This window comes from Bubalus bubalis, chromosome 19 (genome assembly GCF_019923935.1).
Source record: "Bubalus bubalis isolate 160015118507 breed Murrah chromosome 19, NDDB_SH_1, whole genome shotgun sequence".
Classification (NCBI taxonomy): Eukaryota; Metazoa; Chordata; class Mammalia; order Artiodactyla; family Bovidae; genus Bubalus; species Bubalus bubalis.
In genome coordinates, this window is record NC_059175.1 from 24063188 (window position 1) to 24090305 (window position 27118).

The 27118-nt window shown below is 42.1% G+C and overlaps 1 protein-coding gene across 3 annotated transcripts in view; it reads left to right on the plus strand.

Annotated features, from left to right (window-relative positions):
- LOC102413667 (chondroitin sulfate proteoglycan 4) overlaps positions 1 to 17762 on the plus strand; it is a 71669-nt gene extending 53907 nt beyond the window's left edge. For all 3 annotated transcript variants that reach the window (XM_025270530.3, XM_044932733.2, XM_044932734.2), the window contains 2 exons: positions 11171 to 11354; positions 11996 to 17762. In XM_025270530.3, coding sequence (XP_025126315.3) covers positions 11171 to 11354; positions 11996 to 14043 — 2232 coding nt within the window. In that variant the 3' untranslated portion in view covers positions 14044 to 17762. The remainder of the gene's footprint in view (positions 1 to 11170; positions 11355 to 11995) is intronic.
- The last annotated feature ends 9356 nt before the right edge of the window (positions 17763 to 27118 follow it).

Consider the following 27118-nt stretch of genomic DNA (forward strand, 5'->3'; position numbering starts at 1 on the left):
TAATTTTACAACTGCCCAAGAGGGAATAGCTAAACCACAAAAATTTGTGCTGAAAATCTTACATCCTGAAGAATTAAACTTACAAATACACAGAGAAGGTGAATCATCAAATTTTAAAATGAAATAAGACCTTTCTACAAATGTAGAGAAATTATTGTTCATTTCAAAGAATGTACAAACAAAGTAAGAATTGAATTCTCTAAAGAATTCTCTTACTAGTAGAGCACAAGGCTAATTGAGTGATTTTCATTCCAGTGCTTGTTTAGATAATTTGGAATCATTAAAAAGCAAAGTGTTCTGGTTTTGAGGTTTATGACGCCTGGCCTTTTTTCTTTTCCATAAAGCCCAGTAATTGCGTTTCAGCCATTATGCTGTTATGGGTAGATCATCCATCTTCATCTCTGCCTGCTGCTTCAGCACAGATACAGGATTCCAGGTCCACATTTAGAAAATGATACAATCGATTCTGGGTTATGAGTTTTGTCTAATAACCCCTTCTAGACTCTGAAATCAGCGTGTACATTTTAAGAAATTGTGAACGCATTTCCCATAGGAGAGAAGCTAATTTATTACAACTTAATGGAGAGTGCAATGGGATGGTTAAACTTTGGCTCTTTTCTTTTCTGAGCAGGGAGGGATAAGCTTCTTTGTGTTAGTGATCACTCTTGCCCCACCCTGACCCCTGCTTTCTTGGGGTCTCTTCAGTGACAAGCTTAATGGCAACTAGACTCAGTAGACATTTTGAACATTTTCCAGTTTCTTGTTTTAGCAATTTTGATTTGGCCCTTGCAGTTCACTGAATTATGTGCTAGCATATTTTTGCATGCATGGAAATTATTGTATTGTATTGTCATCTAGCCACCTATTCATTGTTCAAACCTGAAGCTGGCTTTGAGTAACCAAAAAAGCAGAGAGAACTAATTCCCATTTCAGTGAGCATGGTTGAGCTTTTCTCCTTTTATTAACTTCCTAAAGCTGCTGTAATAAATGACCTCAGACTTGGTGGCTTAAAACAGCAGAAATTTACTGTCTCATAGTTCTGGAGGCCAGAAGTTGGAACTCCATTTCACTGGACTGAAATCAAGGCATTGGCAGGGCTATGCTCTCTCTGGAGGCACTAGGGGAGAACTTCTTCCACGCCTGTCTTCCTGCTTCCGGTGGCTGCCAGCCTTTCCTGGCATGTGCCTGCATCTCTCTAATTTCTGTCTTCGTGGTCACATTGCCTTCTCCTCTTCTGTCTGTATCTTTTAGCCCTCTGCATCCCTCTTATTCATGTGATTGCAGTTCAAGCCCACCTGAATAATCCAGGATACCCTTCCCGTCTTAGGAAGATTGACTTAGTCACATCTGCAAAGTCTTTGCCATAGAAGGTAACATTCACAGGTTCAAGAGATTTGGCCCTGATATTTTTGGTGGGTGTTTTTAGCCTAGTATGCTCATACAGAATAAAAGCAAGGTGTCCCATATGATCTCACTTGGTAGTTTTATTGAAGGACTCCATGCTTGTAATGGTATAAGGCCCATGAGAATCTATGTCTGTGCGTGTGTGCTAAGTCACTTCAGCTGTGTCTGGCTCTGCAACCCCATGGACCGTAGCCCACCAGGCTCCTCTGTCCATGGGATTTCCCAGGCACGAATACTGGAGTGGGTTGCCATGCCCTTCTCCAGAGGATCTTCCCAACCCAGGGATCAAACCCAAGTCTCTTACATCTCCTGCATTGATAGGTGGGTTCCTTACCACAAGTGCCATCTGGGAAGCCCAAATCTGTGTCTGAAAGTGTTAGTTGCTCAATTGTGTCCAACTATTTGCGACTCCATGGACTGTAGCCCATCAGGCTCCTCTGTCCAAAGAATTCTCCAGGCAAGAATACTAGAGTGGGTAGCCATTCCCTTCTCCAGAAAAAAAAAACTCTGGTCTGGCAGCAAGTCTGCTTCCATATAAATGTGGATTTGGACCTCTCTGTCAGGTAGGGCTGTAGATGGATATATTGCTAGGCTCCCATGAAGAGCTTTTTGTTGTAATATTTTTATGTAGAGTATGGAGGAGCATGGATAATTGTTTGGGCCTGGTTTTCAGTTGCCCATTTCTAGCTGGAGATTTCCAGATATCACCATTTAGGAATTTAAGTTTCCTAAAATGCCTCTTCTATCCATTTCCAGTAAGGAGAGTCATGCCTGGGACTTCACATGCCTGATACCTGGGCACCCTCTAAGCTGGTTCATCCTGAGCTGCCCCAGACTTCTGACCTCTTCTGGGAACCTTTGAACCCTCTATGCCCAGCTAGCTGTTCACTGCAGGCATGGTGGTCCCAGTCCTGGTGGAAACAAGAAAGGGCTCACAAAAAGGAGTCACTTCTCTGAGATCATCCTTCAGGAGCACAGGATCTTGTTGGTTTCCCACTCTTAGCCTTTAGGACTTTTTATTAACCTATGTGGAACCTCGGAGATTTTATCTTTTTGAACTGTTTGGATTCCTAAAGTCTCCTTTCCTTACAAATATCTGTCCAAGATAGATTTTTGGCCAGTTCTCTTTCCCTTGCTCCTTCTGGCCAATCATTGTCCTATCTAGAAACATGCCTTTTGGCAAAGCCATCATGTTATGGAGAATCAAGTGAGTGGCCTGCATGTTCCTCCTCCTCCCTGCCTCTTCACCCAGCTGACCCTGAGATAATTAGGTTACTCTCTCCTCCAGTGGGAATATCAAAGCTACTATCAACTTTTAGTATCCACTGTGGGAAAGATCAGGCTTCCCTAATGTCTCAGACGGTAAGGAATCCTCCAGCAATCCGTGAGAGCTGGCTTCTATCCCTGGGCTGAGAAGATCCCCTGGAGGAGGGCGTGGCAACCTGCTCCAGTATTTTTGCCTGGAGAATCCCCATGGACAGAGGGGCCTGGTGGGCTACAGTCCATGGGGTTGCAAAGAGTCAGAAATGACTGAACGACTAAGTACAGACAGAGGGAAAGATCAATGTAAAGAACTCGTGTTCTGATTTTCTTATCAGAGTCATGGGGAGCTATATTTAGAAAGACCCCCAGAATGAAGACATAATCCAGAACTTTCTAGCCCTGCCCTTTGGCCAAGTTTGACCATTTTATTCTCCAACTCTCAGTCCTGACCACATGTACTTTTGGATAGAAATTGCCCTCAGTCTGGAGCCAGGTGGGAACTCCTTTCCTTTCAGCTCTATTCTCTTTCCTTCAGTGTCCTGTGAGAAAATCTACCTTATCTACAATGGCAGCAGTAAAGAAAAGGAATACAACCTTCCCTTAACTGCTGTTTGTAATAGGTACAGTATGTGGAGCTATTTCTTTGAATCCTTACAAGCTCTGGCCAATAGTGACTGCAGACATGGTGGTCCCAGTCCTGGTGAAAATAAGAAAGGGCACGCAGAAAGGAGTCATTTCTCTGAGATCATCCTTCAGGAGCACAGGAGCTTGTTGCTTTCCCAGTCTTAGCCTTTAGGACTTTTTATTAACCTACATGGAAACTTGGAGATTTTATCTTTTTGAACTGTTTGGATTCCTATAGTCTCCTTTCCTTACAAATATCTGCCCAAGGTGAGATTACTGACTGTGTCCTAGACAGGCCAGACCAAAATGGCACTTGTCTGCCCTAATCATACCTACCTATTCACTTTCCACATTCCTGAATTCCTTAGGGTTAGAGAGCCTAACTTGTGAATTTCTGGCTTACTATAGTGCCACTGAGCTTTCTGGGCTTCCCAAGTGGTACTAGTGGTAAAGAACCCACCTGACAATGCAGGAGAGGTAAGAGATGGGGTTTGATCCCTGAATCGGGAAGATCCCCTGGAGGGGGAAATGGCAACCCCCACTCCAGTATTCTTGCCTGGAGACTCCCGGGTACAGAGGAGCCTGCTGGGCTTCAGTCCATGGGGTCTCAAAGAGTCAGACATGACTGAAGTGACTTAGCACACACTGAGCTTTCCACACATAGGTACAATGAACTCTGGAGTCACACAAAACTGAATTAAAACTGAGTTCTTATACCTGTTGGCTAGTGAATTATTTAAATTTTCTGAGCCTCTGTTGTTTTTTTTTTTTAATCTGTCAAATGAATATAACAATCCCTCCTAAAACAAAAATAAAATGAGTTACATATGGGCCAAACAGAATGCCTGGCATATATTTAGGGCACAATTAAAGTTAGGTACTGTCAATGTGTTTTTATTAAATAAATGGGTAAGATGTCTTGGATTGCCTTATTTCTACTGCTTCATGATATAAATGTACACTTTATAATTAAAATTAGTAAAACACTTTGTAAGTAGTGTAGCTGTTTGTTAAACAAATATTTACTGAATCACCAAGTGTAGAATGGTGCATGCTTGCGTGCTAAGTCTCTTCAGTTGTGTCCGACTCTTAGCAACTCTATGGACTGTAGCCCACCAAGATCCTCTGTCCATGGGATTCTCCAGGGCTGTCAAGGGCTGAACCCGTGTCTCCTATGTTTTCTGCATCAGCAGGTTCAGTCTTTACCACTAACACCACCTGGGAAGCCCATAGAATGGTGAGCTAATACTTATTTACAAAGCAACTGAAAGTAAGCTTCCAAAATATGTGCCAAAATTCCAGCCTACAATTTCCTTTGTTTTATGAGAAAATATTTATTTATTTAGGCATATTTTAGAGCTTTCTGATTGCTTAATATTCTCATGCCATGATTCACTATAAAAAATGAATATAGCTTTCCATCTGTAAGGAATTGTTTAGTTAGGGCTTAGATCCTTTCTTGAAAGCCCTAGAAATGCCCAAAGCCCGCCATTTTGAACATTGATATGGCAAAAGACCAATTAGGTCAAATGCATATCTGCAAGTCAGATATGATTCTGTATTTTAATGCATAAATGGATGCTCAGTGAGATTAAATGACTTGCATAAAAGACACAGAGCTGGCAGCTGGTAATATTTATATTTGACTTTGGGTCTGATCAATCTGGCTTCCCGGGTGGCTCAATGTAAAGAATCTGCCTGCCAAGGCAGGAGACACAGGAGATCCCTGGGTCAGGAAGATCCCCTGGAGAAGGGAATGGCAACCCACTCCAATATTCTTACCTGGGAAATCCCATGGACAGAGGAGCCTGGTGGGCTATAGTCCATGGGGTTGCAGAGTCAGACACAACTGAGTAACTAAGCACCTCACAGCGGCTGATCAATCCAGGGTTCATATTTTACTACATTCCTGTGGTTCCATTTTTATATTAATGAACATCCTTTTCCTTCTTGGAGGAAGAAGGTTAATGGTTCAAGTAGTTGGGGGCAAAAAGTTGCCAGTAATGTGACTCTAAAAAAGAGCTCTTATCTGTAAGCCTGGACATCTGGGTTCTGGCCCCTGCTTTGCTCCCAACTAGCCCTGTCACTGCGGGGAGGGAGAGGAGTTACTGAAATTCCAACTTCTTTGAGCATCTCAGGAACCTCTCAGCTGCAAACTTTAACTCATCACACAAAACCCAATAGAATCCCTAGCCTTCTTAGAGCCAAATCTGTCTCTTTGGTCTCTGATAAATGTTTTTCTTTGTGGTTCTGTAGGAATCAAGGCTATGAGATCCAGAATGTTTAGATTTCAGAGATCCAAAGGATGTTATCCTAGTGTCCCTTCTAGTAAAAGCACTACTCTGAGAAGGTCTAGGATTTGGAGCCACATATCCACCCATTCGGAGAGGAATACAGCCTCAGTAAAGTCCTAGAGAAATGGAGCAGTTTGGAGGTGGGGTGCATGCTGGGATAGTCTACAACCTCTTGTTGATTTCAGAGTGCCAAGGCACTTGCCCCATTCTACATAAACGGAGTCGTCAGAGAAAAGGCACTGTTGATCCCTTCTTGAAGTTGATATAGTAAAACACCCCAGGATTTACTTTTTTAAATTGTTATATTAGCTTTTTATTTTGAAATAATTTCAGACTCAGAAAAAAATTACAATAGAATACAGAATTCTCTTATACTGTTCATCCACATTCACCAAATGTTAGCATTTAACTGCCTTTTAACTGCCTTTATCATTCTCCCTATACACACACACACACACACACACACACTTTTGATATTTTGAGTTTTGAGAACCAGTTACAGACATGATGCCCCCCTTACCAGTATATTTAGTAACATATTTGTATTTATTTACCTCTATATTTAGTACATTTATTTTTAGCTCTGTATAGTTCCTAAAAACAAGAGGCCATTCTCTTATATAACCACAGTTTAATTTTCAACAACATGAAATTAACACTAATGCTGTTTTATAATCTATAGACCTTACTCAGATTTGACAAGTTGTTTCAGTGAATGTCCTCTATGGCAGAGGGGAAAACCCACAGCACAAAACATAGCAAATAGGTGTCAGGAGCCTTTAGTCACCTTTAATCTGGATCCATTCCACAGTCATGTTGACTTTTGTGACCTTGCCGTTTTCTGTGGCCAACAGGCCAGTTATTTGTAGGAAGTCCCTCAGTTTGGTTTATCTGATGTTTCCTCTTGTTTGGGGCAAGAGAGCCACAAGAGAGGCCGGATTCTTCCCAGAGCTTCCTGCCCGGCGCTCGCTTTGCCCTGTCCCTGATGATATTTTCTTTCATCACTTGGTCAGGTGCTGTTTTTCAGGTTTATCAACTGTGAAGATACTATTTTCCCCTTTGAAAATTAGTAAGTATCTATGAGGAGATGCTTTGGAACCATCTAAATATCCTGTTTCTCATCATAATTTAGCTCAGTAGTTTTAGCAGTCATTTTAGGATTCTTACCTGAAGCGTTTATTACTAGTTGGTTGCCAAATGGTGAGTTTTCTTTTCTTTTTGAAAATAATTGTGCCTGTTATTTATTTTTGGCTGTGTTGGGGCTTCATTGCTGTGAGGGCTTTCTCTAGTCGCGGCAAGCGGGGCTACTCTCTAGTTGTGGAGCACGGGCTTCTCACTGCGGTGGCTTCCCTTGCTGCAGTGCCTGGGCTCTAAGGTGCACAGGCTTCAGTAGCTGGGACGCTTGGGCTTAGTAGTTGGGCTCAAGGGCTCCAGAGCACAGGCTCAGTAGTTGTGCACGGGCTTAGTTGTTCCGTCGCATGTGGAATGTTCCAGGATCAGGGATGGAACCTGCGTCTCCTGCATTGGCAGGTGGATTCTTTACTACTGAGCCACCAGGGAAACCCTGACTTTTCTGATTTTCTATTTTTCTTTCTATATTGAAATTATACACCATTCAGTTTCTAATGACATACCAGAAAGATTGTAAAAGAGAAAATATCTGGGCTAATCTAAATCCATAGGAAACAAAAACACCCCTTTCCCCTCCCCTTAATCCCAGAGCCCAGGTACTTTGCTAAGTGGCTTATCTGTCTATATTTAACACAGTGGAAATATGCAGAGCTGTTGGAAGTTGTTCCTAAGGCTGCTTTCTATTTGAGGTAACAAGTAATTCCTAATCTTCTCTGAGAACCTTCTCTCCTCAGGTTGACCCTGCACTTTTTCTCATAAGGTCTTGATCTTATTCTTCCTTTCCTGGCCCTCTCTCAGCATGCACACACACACAGGCACTCTCACAAATACACCAACTCACACACACACACACACGCCTTAGAACCTGACTTTTAAAGCTGGTGAAGCCAAAGTTGTTTTCTAAACATCACCTCAACCCTCTTATCCTCTTTCAAGGCATGACTGGCAAGTTGACATTCCACAGGTGCCCTCACTTCCTTTGACTTCTAACTCAGCCCTTTCAGTTACCTGTTCTCTGGTCTTGGAAGCTCACACACTCAAGATGAATCTAATTCCATTCTCTCTCTCTCTCCAGTGTAAAATGTCACTTTGTTATCTACAGTTTCTTACTCTTAAAATGCCTTTCAAAAACAGAACTCAGAACAGACCTCTCCTACATTAGGCACCTGAAATACAGAACTATATTTAAGACTCTTTGCCAGTTACTTCTTTCAGAAGATTTCTGACCTTCATGTCTATTCTTCCCATCTATGAAAACCATTCTTTCCATGGGAAAATAATTTTCCTTACAATAGACATCAAAAGATCTTAGATTATTCTAACAATCTGTTATATGTTTTTTAGGGAAGCTGACTTTCACTCATACCAAAGAAGCAGTGGCCATGAATGACCTGTATCCACAAAAACCTTCCTCCTGGTTAATAGTCTGTTAATTTTCATATTAAGAAACTGGATCTTGTTTGCCTTATAGTATTATACTTCTCAAGCAGAATGGAAACATTTCAGAAACCATCCTCTGGTCTAAAATCCATGGCACAGTCACCTACTTCTAGGAGGAGGAATATATTGATAACTAACCTTTTGTCATAAATCTTAAACTAGGAATAGAAATGGTAGATCTACTAAATAAAACTGACTTATTCCCCAGGAACTTCTAGGGTATTCAGTTACTAGTTAGTAGCAGAAATTACTATCTTTGGAGAAAGTCCAATTTCTCATGAGTCACCTTGTTTTTTTAATTAGGAAATGTTGAGAGATGATATTTTCTTCTCCCCACTTAAAATCCCCAAGTGACAGCACTTTCTTGCTTTATCCTTGAATAGGATGAGAAACAAAAAACTCCTCATCAGCAGTTTTGGCCACTCTGGGAACACAGATCTTTTATTCCATGAAATTCACTAGCCAAAAGCCTTTCTGGTTCTAGATACACCCACTGTCATGAGCAGAGAGTCAGAGCAATGCATTACCACACCTCTGTTAATTAATACATTACAGTCATCCTTACATATCTGTAGGATTTTAGTTCCAGGACCATCCCTCCCTATATCCCCCACCACTGCCGGTAAATCACTTCAGTCATATCCGACTCTGTGCGACCCCATAGACGGCAGCCCATCAGGCTCCCCTGTCCCTGGGATTCTCCAGGCAAGAACACTGGAGTGGGTTGCCATTTCCTTCTCCAATGCAGGAAAGTGAAAAGTGAAAGTGAAGTCGCTCAGTCGTATGCGACTCTTAGCAACCCCATGGACTGCAGCCTACCAGGCTCCTCCATCCATGGGATTTTCCAGGCAAGAGTACTGGAGTGGGGTGCCATTGCCTTCTCCGATCCCCCACCACTGCAGATACTAAAATCTAAGGATGCTCAAGTCCCATATATAAAATGGAATTGTATTTGCATATAACCTGCACATATTCTTCTGTATACTTTAAATCATTTCTAGATTACTTACAATACTTAATACAATATAAATGCCTTATAAATCATGGCCAGTATGTAACACATAACAATTTTGACTTTTGGAACTCTGTGGGATTTTTTTCCCAAATGTTTTTGATCCATGGTTGGTTGAATCTTTGGGTGTGGAACCCACGGATATGGAAGACCATATTTCCAAATACTGACTGATGAAAATTTCTCTGTAAATTATATGATAGTTTATCCTCAGAACTTTTGACATGGACAGTCAAGTACTTTGGCAGAACCTACCTGTAAGTTCAGATATTGTAATAGATAGCAGGTCAGAAAAAGATGTGACCTATAGGAGTTAAGGGTTAGTATTTTATCTCTAGCCTTCCCTTCTTGGTTATAGTTTTAGAATGTTCAGTCGCTGTTGTTGGAGGAAGGGCTGCTCGCATGGTATTTTCATGGTAAACCCACGAAAATAATGAGTTTAGGCAGTTGTATCAACAAGATACTGGGTGGGACCGTCTCCATCAATTGATATAAAAAGGACCTTGATAGTGTTATGTGACAGCCTAGATGGGAGGGGAGTTTGGAAGAGAATGGATACATGTATATGTATGATTGAGTTTGTTGTCCACTGGAAACTATCACAACATTGATAATTGGCTATACTCCAATATAAAATAAAAAGCTTTTCAAAAAAAGGACAGTGATAGGTCACAGACATTAAGGACTTTGGTTAAATCTTGAAAAGTATCTTAAGCAAGATGGGAAAACTTAAAAATCAGTAGGAGTTATACTTGCAAGAGAATGATATACACCATATATTAAAATTCATGAATTAATGATGATTCTCAAGCAAATAAAACAAAACCAGTGGTCAGTGTTTGGAGATTGGAGCCAAGGGACTCATTCTTCTGAAGAATGATATTACAAGGAAAAGAATAAAACACTTATCCTGTCTGTCCTGCATGTACTGGTTATCAGTGCAGCCAACTAGCTGATAAGAGAAAGTTTTTTATAGATGAATTCCAAATAAGAATGAAGAAGGAATGATGAATAATATCATTTTGTCACTGTGAAAATAATGTGCTTAGTTTCTCAGTCGTGTCTGACTCTTTCTGACCCCATGGATTGTGTAGCCTGCCAGGCTCCTCTGTCCATGGGATTCCCCATACAAGAATACTGGAGTGGGTAGCCATTCCCTTCGCCTGAGGTTCTTCCTGACCTAGGGGTCGAACCTGAGTCTTCTGCATTGCAGGTGGATACTTTACAGTCTGAGCCACTGGGGAAACCCATGAAAATAATGAGTTTAGGTAGTTGTATCAATGAGCACGTAAAACTGTTAGCTGATAGACTTATGGGGAGCTTAAAGATAGTTGGATCAGTCTGGCAACACTTGAAGCCACCTATCAATCTTAACATATCCAAAAGAGAAGAAGCCCAACATTATTTTGCCTTGTGATGCAATGAAGGAGGAAATATACATGTAAAACATTCTTACTGCAAAACTGAACCTGATTCTTACTAAAGCTCTAGATATAACTGCAAATACATAAACACTATAGGTACCAGAGGACCACATTAAATGATGCCATATAGGTAGTAACTGAATATTTGAAAAAAGTTATCTTTTACTAATACTTACTAGAGCATTTACAGATGAAATTATCTGATGTCTGTGTTTTGCTTCAAAATAATCTGTTGGGCAGAAAAGTAGGAATACATATGAAGCAAGATTGGTTGGGAGTTGGTAGTTATGATGCTGACATGGAAGTAAAGGTTCATTATAAACTTGCTATAATATAGATACCGCAGGCATCAGTCATCTCAAAATCAATGTGCTTTTCTTTCTCTTTTGGTAATAGAATCACCTAGGTTTGACAAATATGTTACCACACTTTTAATGTTCCTAAATTTGCATGGAAATGTGTAATACTCTGAGGATGAATAAACCCTGAAAAAACATATATCTCTTCCAATTGGGATATATGTTTATTCTCATATGATCCCTGAAGCCAGGGGCTGATTTTTCTTACTATCTGGCCAGGTGAGTGAACAGCTGATATTGTACCAGCATATGGACTGGGAAAACACAGGCTGGACTGCGGAAGACTCTTTCACGTTCACAGTGTCCTCCCCACCAGCAGCTCTAGGCCCTGAGGAGTTTCATATAACTATTTCGTATGAAATTAACGAACCTGGTCGGCAGAGTCATCTGCTTGCAAATACAGGTAATTCCACCTTATCCTACTGATAAAGTCAGTACCTTATCTCCACTTATTAGAACAGGGACATTTGGGGAATAAATCTTTCCCTTTTTAATCATCAATGCCATGATATCAATCTTTGAAATAAAACTTACATGGCTATGAAACGTGTTATTTCTTTATGTATGCTTTTTCTCTGGGCCTCTGCTTTTTCCTCTCCTGAGCCTTAATAGTTTCAGTGGGGAAAGAATGGAAAATTAGCTTTCAAGAATTCCTATTTGTACTTCCAAATGGGGACTTCACCATGCCCATGACTGAAAACTGTTGATGAAAAATGAACATAACAAAAAGGGTAAATTCTTGAAAAGAAAGAGATACTGAGAGCTATACCTGTTTCTATGGTAAGAGAAAGTCCAGTAGTGGGAAAGTTAGGAGATGGACTTGTTATAAATGAATCTCAAGGTTTAAAACTCTCTTACTTGAAATACTGACTTCATAGTGTGGGCATAGTGTGTATTTAAAATTAATTTTTTTAGTATGCCTTGGGTAGCAATGCTAATTCAGATTCTAAGGTGTTTTGGATCATCCACTGGGACAGGCAAATGTGAGATCATTTGAAAGTTCTAATGAAATGCCACTTTGTTCTTTTCATGTGTTTTTAACAGGAGCTGTTGTCAAGGAGGGAGACAAAGTTCTCATTGACCAATCTAAGTTAGATGCGTCCAATCTCTTACTTAAATTGCCCAAATCTCAGCGTTCTTCATACGAAATTTGGTTCCAAGTTACGTCTCTTCCTCACCATGGAACTCTTATGGTTGGAGAGAGAAATATTACCAAGAGAAAACCCAATTTCTCTCAATATATAATTAATACATTTGGAGTCACATACCTTCACGATGACTCTGAATCACTGGCTGATAACTTTACCTTTGCCATTTGGCCCAATGAAAGGAGCAAGTCCACCATGAAGCCAGAGGCTGACTTTCATGAAGAGATGTTTAACATCACCATCACTCCTATAAATGACCAAGCACCAGAATTAAAGACAAAAGGGCTTCGACTGCAAGTTCTGCAGGGCAGTAGGTTGGTTTTAGGACCTGAAAACCTAAAAGTGAAAGATCTAGACAGTCCTCCAGAAGAGATCAGGTATGTGGTCATCCGTGATTCTAATAATGGCTTTTTGGCAATGGCGCACCATCCACATATACGTGTTCACCACTTCACACAAGCCGACATTGATAACTCTCAGGTGTGGTTCATACAAGATGGAAGCCCATCCTCTGGAGCGTTTTACTTCAGTGTCACCGATGGCCAACACCGCCCGCTCTATAAGCTCTTCCACCTGGATGTCATCCCCGTCTCCGTCACCCTCGTGAACCTCACTGACCTTCTTCTTCCACAAGGCCAGACACATGTCACCATCACTGGCGCTCACCTGTCAGCAGTGACCAATGGGAGGAGCCCCCACATCACTTACGAGGTTATGTGGCCCCTCCAGCATGGGCATCTGCTCATTGAAGACCAGGAGGTCGTCAGTTTTGGACAGGAAGATCTGAATTTAGGAAAGCTCTCTTACCACATGACAAACCTCACTGCCTCAGAGGACCAGCTACAGTTCTCACTGTTTACCTCAGAAAGCAACCTGACAGGACAAACACTGTGCATCAGAGTGCAGCCGTTACTGCGGGTTACGTCAGACCTGACAGTTGCCAACAGAGTGGCCCATCAGCTGACAAGAAAGGACCTTGATGCTACTGAGCTTGCTAACAGGACTAACAGTGATCCTAAATTTGAAGTGACAGAACCCCCTGTCCACAGCAGACTTATACGAAGAGCAGGATGGGACACTGCCTTGGAAGATGCTACTCTGTTCACTCAGAGGGATATTGACCAAGGACTGCTGATTCTCGAGCCGCATGCCAATCTAACGGGCCCCAACAGCCTCAGTGACTCCTTCACGTTTCTGCTCAGGGCAGACCACGTCCAACCAGCAACAGGGTGTCTCCCCTTCACCATAGTGCCACCTGACCCCTTTCTTTCGCAGACTTTTACCCCCAATGTGTCCTTCTTAGTCACTGATAACCTTGTGACTATCGGTCTCTCTCAGGAAAAGCCTGTGGTTTCCTCAGAACCCACAACACAGACAGGAACTCTGGGGAAGCTGACCCAGACCAGATGGCCGCAAGCAGCTCCCTGGGGACGACACAGTGGTGAAGAGCCCACTCTGGATGTCACGGCTTCTCCCACCAGAGTCATTTGGTCACCAGATGCCACCAGAGCCAGCCCTGGGGCCCCCACCCAGACCAGGGAGAGCAGTCACCCTCTGATGGTCATCATGCCCCTGACAGTGGTGCTCTTCCTGCTAATAGTAACCGTGGTGGCCTCGTGGGTCTGGCTGCTGGGCCGGAAGGCAGAGAAGGCAACACCTCTTATTAAGCCCCAGATCAACCTAGAGCCCACAACCGCAGGTCCTAGGCCAGAGAGGAGCACAACGGTTCCCACCGTCACAGTGACGCCTCTCCCAAGAAGCTCTGGCAGGGCTCCAGTCAGTCTTTTCAGGGCCCCACTGTGTGAACGCGTGGAGAAGTCTCCAGCTTCCGAGCCAGCAGAAAGATGTGCTCCATGGGAGACATGGATGAATTTGGATCCTGACATGGTCAAGCTCTGCAGACAAACCAACCCAGCACTGAAGCACAAGCAGTACTGGGTGTAGACTCAGGGCACTCGTTCCTCACTGACCACCTGCTGTGTGCCAGGTCCTGGGATACCAAGGCAGAGAAATGCTGGTTGGATCAACCGAGAAAAGCCTGGCTCTGCCACCCCTTGGTGCTCAGTTTCAGCTCCATGGTTAGATGCTGGCAGGTGCTTACTGTAACTTTTGTGCAACACTCACCTTACGGGGCGTCCACAAGTTTTGTGTGCCTTCTTCTAGACCCAGTGCTCTGAGTGTGCTTAAGATTTTGTCACTGTTTACATGACAGAACATGCTGACCTGACTGCAGATTAACACAGGAGCTGTAGTTAGTGGAGGAAGGCTTTGAATGTTTTTCCTTGAAGATTCACTCTCTGAGTGAGTCAGTGAGGAAGTGAAGGAACTGTGTCAGCAAATAGAAGAGGGAATTGATCGTATCTGTGAGTTTGTTTCTGGTGTTTTTCTGTAATGACTTTTCCTCCTTGGAGTCTCCAGCTTTGATTTCCTAATGCAGGAAATGCCTTGGTGCTCTAGATAGTGGGACAGTCTGGCCCCTTTTGAAGGTATTCATTGAACACATTGTGTTTAATCAAGAGGCCTTGTCTATTCTGATTTGTAACATCAAACCTGTTGTACAAACATTATTTGAAGCCCTAAGGGATAGGTTTAATGCTTTTGTGATGCCTCAATTTGGCTTAACTTTACAATGAATTGAAATAATGGCAAATTTGTATTTGACTTGCCTAGTCGCGCCTACAATTGGCCAACCCAGCTTCAGTTTCCACAGCTATAAAATGGATACATCAATACTTCTATTAGTTAGAAATGCTTTGGGTAGCAAATCATCAGACATCTGCTATGCGTGGGATTTAGGTTGGGGACTGGTGAACTTGTTCTGTGCAGGGCCATATTGTAAAAATATTTTGGTTTTGTGGATCACATATGGGTGTTGATTTTTATTTTTTAACAACCTTTTAAAACTGTAAGAACAATTCTTAGTTCCTGGATGTGACCCACAGACTGTAGTGTGCCAGTTGTTGGTTTAGCTAAGCAATAAAAATTTTGAATTATTTCAACTAACAAGCAGCCCAAGGTGGATATTCCAAGGCCAGTTCAACAGTTCAAAGATATCATCGAGGACTGAAGCTCTTTTGTTCTTTCTACTTTACCTTCCTCTAGCTATTGGCATTTCAGCCTTTTGTTTAGTTCCTTGTGACTGTGAGATAGCTGCTGAAGCTCCAAGTAATATAGCCCCACTCAAAGGCAAAAATCCTAGTGGGTGAAAAGGAGAGATGGCTGAAAGACTTTTTCTAGAGAGGATCTTATTTATTGTTATTTATTGATATTTTTTAAAAATCTTGAGGCCTTCCCAAGCATTTCCCCCACTTTTATCTCTTATTGTCTAGAACCGAGCTACATGTTTCCCATCCCTTGACCAACCACTGGCAAAGGGAAAGGGGATTTGCATGATTGGCATCTCTTCCGGAGCTGGGACAGGATTCTGCCAGCTCAGAGATCAGTGAATCCAGGAGTCCTCTGGTAGTCTAGTGGTAAGGATTCAGTACATTCACTGCAATGACCCTAGTTCAGTCCCTGGTTGGGGTAACTGAGATTCCACAAGCCATTCAGCAGGGCCGAAAAAATTTTAAGAAAAAATCAATGAATCAGCCCACCATGTAATTACAGAGGGCTGGGAAATGGCCATAAGACAGGCAATGAATAAAATCTACTAAAAAAGTTTTCAAGTATTGAAATACTTGGGAAATGAAGATTTTGAGTTTTCAAATTGGTATCTAATATCTCCTTTTCATATTTTAATGATTTTCTTAAAGCCAGTGTTTCTAGGGTGGGGGGAGGGAATTTCTTCCTAAGAGACATTTGGCAATATCAGGAAACATTTTTGGATTTTACAGCTGGTGCTGATGGCATCTAGCGAGCATAGGCCAAGGATGCTGCTAAATATCCAATGTTGTACAAGAATTTTCTGGCCTCAAAAGTCAGTAATGCCAAGTTGAGAACCCTGGTTAAAGTCATAAATGTGGAGTTTTCCTTTATATCCAGTGAAGGATTAATAGATCCATTACCAAGTCTAGGCAAAAACTGTATTCTAAAAATGGAATGGAAGGGTAAAAATTCCATAGTGTGTTTGAAATTGTGATAGGCTAATGGCAAACATGAACATTTTTAAAGAGAATATTAAAAACCAAACAAAACTTGACCAGACTCATTTCTTTATAATCTTTTGTCTAAGGAAAAAAGTTTCCTTGTACTAACAGGTGGAACACATCAGGAGAAAAAGAGAGAAAAGGGGGGAGGGGGGAGGATATTTACAAAGGTAAAGATGAGGTCAGAGTGTCCCCAAAAGTCTGATGCCCCTAAAGTGTTCCATATAGAAAAGGCTTTTTCCTTACCTTCTCCCTTTTCTGCTCTTCTAGGTTGCTTTTCTCTCCCAACCCAATTTTAACTGTTCTTGTGGAAGCAGATTTCACAAACTACAGAATAAATGGAAGTATAGCATATGTATGGGCTTCCCTTGTAGCTCAGTTGGTGAAGAATCTGCCTGCAATGCAGGAGACCTGGGTTCGATTCCTGGGTTGGGAAGATTCCCTGGAGAAGGAAATGGCAACCCACTCCAGTATTCTTGCCTGGAGAATCCCATGGACAGAGGAGCCTGGCTGGCTACAGTCCATGGGGTCTCAAGAGTCGGACACAACTTAGCAACTAAACCACCACCACCATAGCATATGTAGGTCTAGAGACAACTACCCTGTCTTAGATCCTTAGATGTATGCCACAGACAGCTTTTGCCACCATCCCTGGCCATGGACAGCTGCTGCTGAACTAGACTTCTCTTTGTTGTTGTTGTTCAGACACTAAGTCATGTCCACCTCTTTGTGACCCCATGTACTGCAGCACACCAGGCTCCTCTTTCCTCCCCTGTCTCCCAGAGTTTGCTCATGTTCATGTCCACTGAGTCAGAGATGCTATCTAATCATTTCATCCTCTAGTAGATTTCTCTGCTCTTCTCCCAAAAGTGATTCTCTCCTGCAGTTTCTGGATTCCTGAATTTTATATAGACCTCCCAAGTGTTTTTTGTACTTGATCCCTTTAGAAAAAAGGAGGAATGAGAGTTGTAATCCAAGGTTGGTTTGATCACTGTACAACATAGGACTGTTCTTAGCTCTGTTCTAAGTAGTCAGACACTCAGCAGGAGCAGAATGGCAGTGTGTGCTTGAGTTTGTACATAGAAAGAGAAGGCCAAGGAGCATCTTTGCATACAGTAAGTGAGCCTTTGCTCTCCTTTGACTGGGAAGGAGAATACCTGTTCTTTGTGGAAGAGCTGGACATACTTGGCTCTATGACTATGTTGGCCTCTTCCTTGCTTCAGCCATAAAGTCTCTGGAGCTAGGACTACCAGCCAAACCAAACAAAAAAGCCTGATTTCCCTCCTCTTTTTCCTGTTAACTCTGCAACTCCAAACAAACTTGGTGTCCATTTTGGAATAAGACACACACAACTGCTTTAAAATGATAATTCACATTGTTTGTGAGTGTGCCTGCTAGAATAAGAACATCTGTGTGAGATCCAGATGTCAAGACTCAGTCATAAATCAAGTAATTCAAATAGAGCTTGGAAAGATTTCTTCCAGAGGATCTGGAGTATTCTACCGATTTGCGTATGGGTTCAATTAAAAGGAAACAATGCCTATCATTTGGTGCTGGCTCAAATAAAACATGAAATGAAACATTTTGGCAAAGCCTTGTTTAGTATTAAATCAGTCCGAAAAGGTTTCTCCCATATGCAGTACTATAACTGCATAGTCTCAATTCTGTCATGATGAATTCAATGCTTCTTAACAAGTGACTGGGCTGCCCTGGTGGCTCATATGGTAAATAATCCGCCTGCAATGCAGGAGACCTAAGTTTGATCCCTGGGTTGGGAGATCCCCTGGAGAAAGGAATGGCTACCCACTCCAGTGTTCTGGCCTGGAGAATTCCATGGACAAAGGAGCCTGGCAGGCTACAGTCCTTGGGATTGCAAAGAGTCGGAAGCGGCTGAGCAACTTTCACTTTCATTTTAACAAGTGACTGGTGATTTAATAAATGGATACTAAGGGTTAGTATCAGAAGAGTGGCTAATTTTGCTTAAGAGAAGGTATATTTTCTCTGAGGTGGACTGGGAGTGGAGGGTCTAATATTTTTCCTTATCTGGAGGCTTTGGCAGATTGTAACCTTTCAGAAAAGTGAAAGTGTTAGTCACTCAATCGTGTCCAACTTTTTGCAACCCCATTGTCTGTAGCCCACCAGGCTCCTCTGTCCATGGAATCTTCCAGGCAAGAATACTGAAATGGGTTCCATTTCTTCTTCCAGGGAATCTTCCTGACCCAGGGATTGAACCCACATCTCCTGCATAGTAGGCAGATTCTTTACCATCTGAGTCACCAGGGAAGCCAATCGTGCTCAAACAGCATCAAGAGATTCTGTTCAAACACTTGGGAGTATTTCCTTAGAGTCATGCATTAATTAAGTGGAGATGACACTGTTTGTTTCGATTTCTGAAGCTGAAGTAGACACATTTGGAGGGTGGATGGTAGGTAACGGGAGGCAATGGACCATATCAGATGACATGCCCTGAATTTGGGAATGGGGGATGCACTACACACCTCCTGCATCTTTCAGAAGCATTGTAATTAATAATGAGGTTTGTTTTTGAGAGGGTAACAAGCAGGAAGGCAGAGCATCTCCAAGCAGAGGAAATAGGCTGCAAGTGTCAGACATTTTTTTTTTTTTTTTATCTCTCTCTTAAGCAGCAGAAGGAAACAAACAAGTGTTAGATTTTTTCCCCTTCTCTATACAAATTTAAAAAGAGGTTTCTCTTAAAATTCTGTGTTGCCATGACGACACCTGGCTCCACCTGAACTTAACTTTTCTCAAGCCTTGAGGAGCTAACCAAGGCATTTTTCTTATGGAAAAGTTTGTCTTAAGCTATGTTAATATACTATGTATTTACTTGGTCTTCAAATCAGTTCTGCCTAAAACTCAGAACTGGCTTGACAAACCAGTATGTTTAACTCATACATTGTTCTAATCTATGTTAATGAAACTATATATATTTGTTAATGAAACTATATATTTGCTTCGAAATCTGCCTTTCTTCAAGATTCATGTCAATCGTTTTATGGCCCGGATGACTCACCTGGTGCCAATGTTATCTCAAAATGCATGTTGTGGGTGAAGGGCCTGGTGCCATTCTCTGAGTTTTGAGACATTTCCTTTCTCTAATTTGCAGACTGCTAGTAGCTGCATAACATCTGGCTAAAAACTAGCGGGGGCGGAGGACACTCTTTCTGCCCTCTTCTGATGTCTATGTCAGAAGCTTTCTTTATCTCTTTAATACTTTAATAAAACTTTATTACACAAAAGTTCTGAGCGATCAAGCCTCGTCACTGGCCCCATGTTGAATTGTTCTCCCCTGGAGGCTGAGAATGCCGGTGTCTTTTGTGGTTCAGCAACAACCTTTCATTTTGGCCCTATGTAGGGAGAGATGTGGGAATAAAAGTGGGCATGGAGCCCACTGTGTGGCATGTTGGATGACAGAGACTTTGCCAGGCTACTCAAGAACACCACTGGATATTTCATGGGGACCTGGAAGAGGCTGCCTTCTCAGAGTGATCTGCAAACATTTATTAGGCACCTACTGTATGTGAGATGCTAAATGCTAGATACTGCTTCTAGATATTGAAGATGCAAAGATTTTGTCCTAAAAGGAAATTTTTGGTCTGTTTCCTCTATTGGCTCTTCCAGAATCACACAAGGAATGCTAGGAGAAAAAAGGGTACAGAAAAGAAGGGCAAAGAGAAACAAGAGGTGAGGACAAGACCTTGTGCTTTCGTTTGAAGCCCTCTTAGGCAATTCATGGGGTCGCAAAGAGTCGGACACGTCTGAGCGGCTGAACCGAACTGAACTAGGTAAGTGCTGCACACCCAGTGGGGCAGCAAGAATTATGGAGCTCGCTGGCACCAACCTCCACACTTCTCAGTGTGGTTGGCATCAGCCTCCAACCTTGCATCACTGCCCCTCAGGGTGCCCCACTCATGTTCTCACAGGACTAGTGACATAGCAAGGGGGTTAAACAATAGACTTTGGATCTGCTTTGGATCCTGGCCCTCTGCTCCAGAGCAGTGTGGCTTTGAGTAACTTATTCAGTCTCTCTGAACTTCAGTTTCCTCAGCCAAAAAATGGGGATGATATTAGCACCTATTTCTCCGGGTTTTGTTAGGATTTAATGATATAATCACCTGATGTTAATATCATCATCACCATATGTGAGCAGTATCTTCAATGCATCAGGCGCTAGTATACTAAGTGCTACTGAATCTTCTTGCCTAGGGTTTTAATGCATATTTAAAGAATTAACACATTAAGCCACTTGAGTAAACCAGAGGCTCATATTCTACCCAAAGCAGTGCAGTACTGGCAATGGAATTCCAGGTGGGTGATCTAAGGATAGATGAGGTGTTTTTAAGAGCTTCCAAATGCTCATACTCTACCTGACAGTTCAGTTCAGTGGCTCAGTCGTGTCCAACTCTTTGTGACTCCATGGACTGCAGCACGCCAGGCCTCCCTGTCCATCGCCAACTCCTGGAGTTTACTCAAACTCATGTCCATTGAGTCGGTGATGTCATCCAACCATCTCATCCTGTGTCATCCCCTTCTCCTCTCACCTTCAATCTTTCCCAGCATCAGGGTCTTTTCAAATGAGTCAGTTCTTTGCATCAGGTGGCCAAAGTATTGGACTTTCAGTTTCAGCATCAGTCCTTCCAATGAATATTCAGGATTGATTTCCTTTAGGATGGACTGGTTGGATGTCCTTGCAGTCCAAGGGACTGACAGACAGGGCTTTTTCCTTCATCCTTACACAGAGCCTTGGCAAGAAAAATGGATAAAGGAAAAAGTACATCAAGAACACTCACAAGGGGCAGACTTGAGTTTGGAGGTATTGATGTTTCTCTATCTTGTAAGGGATGCTGGGTTGCTAATAGAATACCCTGCATTGTTCTCTGTCTATCCAAGTAGCATCAAATCCTTACATCAACCAACCTCTTGATTTTGAACACCTATCTTTTCTTCTTCCTCCCAACCCAGTATTTCCAGGTATTCATGAGCCGGTAATTTTCTTAAATTACTGACAAAGGACTGACACTGAAAAAAACTAATATCCTTTTATAGCCAAAAAAAAAAAAGTGCTGTTTACTATCACCATAATTTCATTTCTCAAGTAAGGAAGAAATCTTATATTAAAGAATCTTATGGGAAAAAAAAATAAGCAGCTTCATGAAAAATTCTCTCCTTTGTCCAGATTTGACCTGGGCCTGGAAACATCTTAGCACACACCAGGGTCAAGAACCCCCTTGCAGAGGCCTTGCTTATGGGTGTGTGGTCAGAGCTGAGGGAGAGGCAGGGACAGGAGAATTCAGCCCCTTGATGTCGGTGTTTCTTATGGGGATGTTAGTCAGGAGTACCTGGTGTGTGTGTGTCTGTGTGTCTGTGTGTGTGTGTGTGTCTGTGTGTGTGTGTGTCTGTGTGTGTGTGTGTGTCTGTGTGTGTGTGTCTGTGTGTGTGTGTCTGTGTGTGTGTCTGTGTGTGTGTGTGTTTGTGTGTGTGTGTGTGTGTGTGTGTGTGTGTCTGTGTGTGTGTGTGTCTGTGTGTGTGTGTGTGTCTGTGTGTGTCTTGTGTGTGTGTGTGTGTCTGTGTCTGTGTGTGTCTGTGTGTGTGTGTCTGTGTGTGTCTGTGTGTGTGTGTGTCTGTGTGTGTGTGTGTCTGTGTGTGTGTGTGTCTGTGTGTGTCTGTGTGTGTGTGTGTGTCTGTGTGTGTGTGTGTCTGTGTGTGTGTGTGTGTGTGTCTGTGTGTGTGTCTGTGTGTCTGTGTGTCTGTGTGTGTGTGTCTGTGTGTCTGTGTGTGTGTGTGTGTGTCTGTGTGTGTGTGTGTCTGTGTGTGTGTGTGTCTGTGTGTGTGTGTCTGTGTGTGTGTGTGTGTGTCTGTGTGTGTGTGTGTGTGTGTGTGTGTGTGTGTCTGTGTGTCTGTGTGTCTGTGTGTGTGTGTGTGTCTGTGTGTGTGTGTGTGTGTCTGTGTGTGTCTGTGTGTGTGTGTCTGTGTGTGTGTGTGTCTGTGTGTGTGTGTCTGTGTGTGTATGTGTCTGTGTGTGTGTCTGTGTGTGTGTGTCTGTGTGTGTCTGTGTGTGTGTGTGTGTGTGTGTGTTGCCAGTATGGGAGTGGGGTGAGGGTAGTTTGCCACTTTAGAGTAGGACAAGCTAGCTTCCTGGCCACGTGCAGCCAGTGCAGTGACACAAGGTCCACTCTCAGAAGAACCCTGGGTTTGGCCTAATGCTCTGCTGTCACCATCTGGAAATTCTAAGAATTTTTGAAAAAATACCACATTTTCATGTTTCACTGGACCTTAAAAATTTCGTAGCTGATTCTGAGACCTCACAGAACTTAGTTGATGGTTGCATCAGACACCTCGTAAGCACTGTTCTCAACTTGTTTACAGCTAAAAATGAGTGTATGGTGTGCCTGGTACCTTCTACCCTCGGTCTCCACAGCATGCCTGTGGGAACTTAGGCTTGCACAACCCAGAAGGAGGGAGAGTTACTTCTCCACAGAATGGCCCTTGGCCATTGGCCAAGTGGAGCTGACAAAAAAGCACTTCCTCCATTCATCTCAGGGGTAAACAGCTATAAAATGCATTGTGAGGCTTCTCAGAATGTCCTGAAGGTTAAGCACAAATACACTGGCATGGATACTTCTGGTCCTGTTTATTAGCCCTGTCCGTCTCACAGAGGACCCTTTGCTTTGGAGGAAACCTAGGCTAAGATGATAGTTCACATTGTCCTTGTATTGTGTGCCCCAGGACCGTGGACTCTCAGGGTCTTGGCTCTTGCACAACCCTTAGGTACACAGTTATGCTCTGGGTTACTTGCCTCCAGGATCTGTTTCCCAAAGGACCCGGGTCTGCTGGGACACTGCCCTGTGCCTGCAAGCGGGAGCCAGGAGGCCTTGTGCTGGTGGGAGACTTGGCTGTTTTGGCCTCATGCTGAGAAGCTAGGCTTTCCCCAAACCACCTTCTAGTTGAAAATCCCCTCACTCTAGACTACAGTTTCTCTGCTGGTTGTGTTAGATCTCAGAAACAATAAATTATCCACCACAACTTGTAGCAAGACCAAGATTTAGTGCATTTTTTAATATTTGAAAAAAACTTCTCTGCATTTCATTTCAGCATTGCAGGTCTTCACATAGCAAAGACTACACTGGCACTTTTTAAAAAATTACAGCTTTATTGAGGTATTATTTACATACCATACAATTCACTCAAATTATACAATTCAGTAGTTCCTAGTCTATTCACAGAGCTGTGCAGCCACTAGTACAATCAAGTTTAGAATCTTTTCATCACTTGAAACCCTGTGCCCATTAGCAATCACTTTTCACTTATCCCCAAATCCCCCAGCCCTAATATATTTTCTGTCTATATGGATTTGCCTATTCTAGACATTTCATTTAAATAGAATCATACAGTATTTGAGCCTTTGAGATTGGCATCTTTCACTTAGCATAATATTTTCAGGTGCATCATGTTGTAGCATGTATCAGTTCCTTTCTATGGCTGTCTATGTTTCGGTGTATGAATGTGTGTGTGTGTTAGTTGCTCAGTCGTGTCTGACTCTACTGACTGTAGCCTGCCAGGCTTCTCTGTTCATGGGATTCTCCAACAAGAATACTGGAGTGGTTTGCTGTTTCCCTTCTCCAGAGGATCTTCCCCACCCAGGGATCAAACCCTGGTCTCCTGCATTGCAGGCAGATTCTTCACCATTTGAGTTATTTATCCATGCATCAGTTAATGGACATTTGGGTTGTTCCCACCTCTTTTTTGGCTATTGTAAAAAATAATGCTTGGAATATTTATGAACCTGTTTGTGTTGATATGTTTTCATTTCTCTTGAAATGAAAGTAGAATTGCTAGGTAACATGGTAATTCTATGTTTAATCTTCTGAGAAACTGCTATACTTTTCCAAAGTGGCTACTATATTTTACATTCCTGCTAGCAATGTGTGAGAGTTCAAATTTTTCTACATCCTCACCAATACTTATTATTTGCCTTTATGATTTTAGCCATCACACTGGGTGCGAAGTGGTTATCTCATTGTCGTTTTGATTTGCATTTCCCTGATGACTAATGATACCGAACATCTTTTCATTTACTCATTGGCCATTTGTCTATCTTCTTTAGAGAAATATCTACTCAGATCCTTTGTTAATGGCATTTTCTTTTTAGTCTTGTGTTGTAAGAGATATTTATATATTATGGTAGTAATCCTTATCAGATATGTGATATACAAAATTTTTCTCCCTTTCTGTGGACTGTCTTTTCACTTTTTTGATGGTGTCCTATGAAACAAAAAATGTTTTAATTTTGATGATATCTAAAAAATTTATTATTTCTTCTGTTGCTTGTACTTATGGTGCAGAATCTAAGTAAACATTTCCTAGTTCAAAGTCATGAGGATTTATGCTTGTGCTTTCTTGTAAGAGTTTTATAGTTTTAGGTCTTAAAATTAGATCTTTGACTCATTTTGAGTTTCTTTTTACACATAGTATATATGGTGTGAAGTGTAGGTCCAACTTCATTCTACACTGAATGTATACTTATCTTAGCACCACGTGCTAAAGAGACTATTAGCTCCCCATTTAATTATCTATACTCCATTTTCAAAAATGAGTTGATTGTAAGAGATTATTTCTGTCTTCTCAATACTATTCTATTGATTTTTATATCTACCATTATGCCAGTTCCACCCTGTCTTGATTACTATAGCTTTATAGTAAGTTTTGAAATTAGGAAGTGAGTTCTCAAACTTTATTCTTCTTTTTCAAGACTGGTTTGCCTATTTTGAGCTCCTTAATTTTCATATGAACTTTAAAATCAGTTTTTTAATTTCTTCAAAGAAGGCAGCAAAGATTTTGATACATGTCTCATTGAATCTGTAGATAAATTTAACAGTACCAGGTAAGGAGAAACTTTTCTCCTCCCCTGACCTATTCACTCTGAGTGTACTTCAGCTGTGCAGGGATTGAAACCATAAAAGCCAGAGGAAGCACAGATAAGAGAGCAGACAGACCCTTTACTTCCTTGACTTCAGACCCACAGCATCAGAGGGGGAGAAGCCACAATTTAAAGGCAAATTTGAAATTTCGACTATTATGTAAGACTAGACACATTTGGAAGCAAATCTGAAATTATGATTTATGACTTGAAGTGACCCTAGAATTGTGTGTATTACTCAAGAGTGACCAGAGAATTCTTAAGGACTTTCCATGCTCTGGCATAAAAATCAGCAGACATGGCCTCACAGAGCTGATTGAAGGGGACAGTGAAAGACAAAAATGAAATTGTTTTCTGCTGACACTCTGTGTACTGCTTGTTCAATACAGTGTTTGCATGAGAAGCATGCATTTTTATTTGTTAGAATCACACCTTGACCACAGGGCTGAGTGCCAGAGGCTGCTGAGTTTTATTTCAAATTCGGTTTCACTCTAATAATGCCTTATCTATATACTATTTCTTCCCAGGGGCCTTGTCTGACCACTCCATTTTTATGGACTCAGTCACCACAGTGGACCTCTGTCCTTTCTGGCCACTGAGCAATGGAACCTCCTTCCTATGTCTGGGAAACCTCTGATCTTAGGAAGTAGAACCCCACTGAGGGATAGAAGCCAAAATGTCAGGTGCTGAAGTCCCACCCTGTGGCGGTTGTACAAGTGTAGCCCAGCAATGGGAGGAGTTGGGTTGCCTGGACTTCATTGTGGTGACAGATGGTGGCAGCGGAAGCCACATCTGTTTCTAGAGGCGGCAGTGAGCAAGGAAACGGCCTGGTGTTATAGCGTGGGTGGTAGAGCCTGCAGAGCCTGTGCCCCGAGGGGGCCGTGGAGTCTGTTGGCCAATTCTGCCATGTGGGCTTGGCAGCAGATCCTGGCTCCATAGCTACGCCTGGTTCTCTGGTGCTCCTGGACATCCACTGAGCTTCTCAGTCATCTTTTTCCTTTTCTATTTTTTTGGAAGTAATTATAGATTTACAAAAAGCTCCAGACATAGTACAGAGTGTCCTCAGGTACTCTCACCCAGCTTCTCCTAAGGTTAGTATATAACTATGATACTTCTGTCAAAACTAAGGAACTACCATTGGTATAACACTATTATCCAAACGACAGACTTTATTGCACCAACTTTCCCACTAAGGTTCCTTTTTCCTTACAGGATCCAGTTCAGGAGACCACTTTCCTTTTGGTTGTCATGTCTCCTGGGTCTCCTTTCGTCTGTGACAATTTCTTAATAGTCTTTCCTTGTTTTCTAAGAGAACCTGTCAGTTATTTTGTAAAATGTTTCTCAAGTTGAATTTATCTGATGTTTTCTCGCCATTTGACTGGAATTATGGATTTGGGGGAAGAACTGCATGGAGGTGAAGTGTCTCTTCCCTTCAAGTGTTGAATATCAGGGCGTACGTGATATCCACATGACTTATCACTGGTATATTAACTTTGATCAGCTAGTTAAAGTGCTGATAGATTTCTCCACTGTGAAGCTACTATTTTTCCCTTTTCATACTTTTTTTTAGAATGGAGTCCCTAAGTCCAGCTCACACTTAGAGATAGGGAAGTTGAGTTCCATCTGCTAGAGAAGGCTTGTGTTCATATATTATTTGCAATTCTTCTGTAAGAAAGGTTTGTCCTTTCTCCTCTATGTATGTATGTATATATGCCTACAGACATTTATCTATCTATCCAATTCTCATTCTAGCACAAGAAAAGGGCATTTGTTAGTAAAAATTCAGAGAGAAAGTTTAGAACCCAATGGCAGGAAAAATAACCAGCATGATAAGGTCTAGAGAAATATAAACTGAGACAAGAGACCACATGGAGGAAACAAGAGAGATGATCTCTATGAACCTGCTCTATTTCCTTGGCAGTGGACTGCCGCCTGCTACAAGTGTCTTAGTTTTAATTTCCTCATGGCTTCAACTAGCCAGAGCCTCCATATAGCC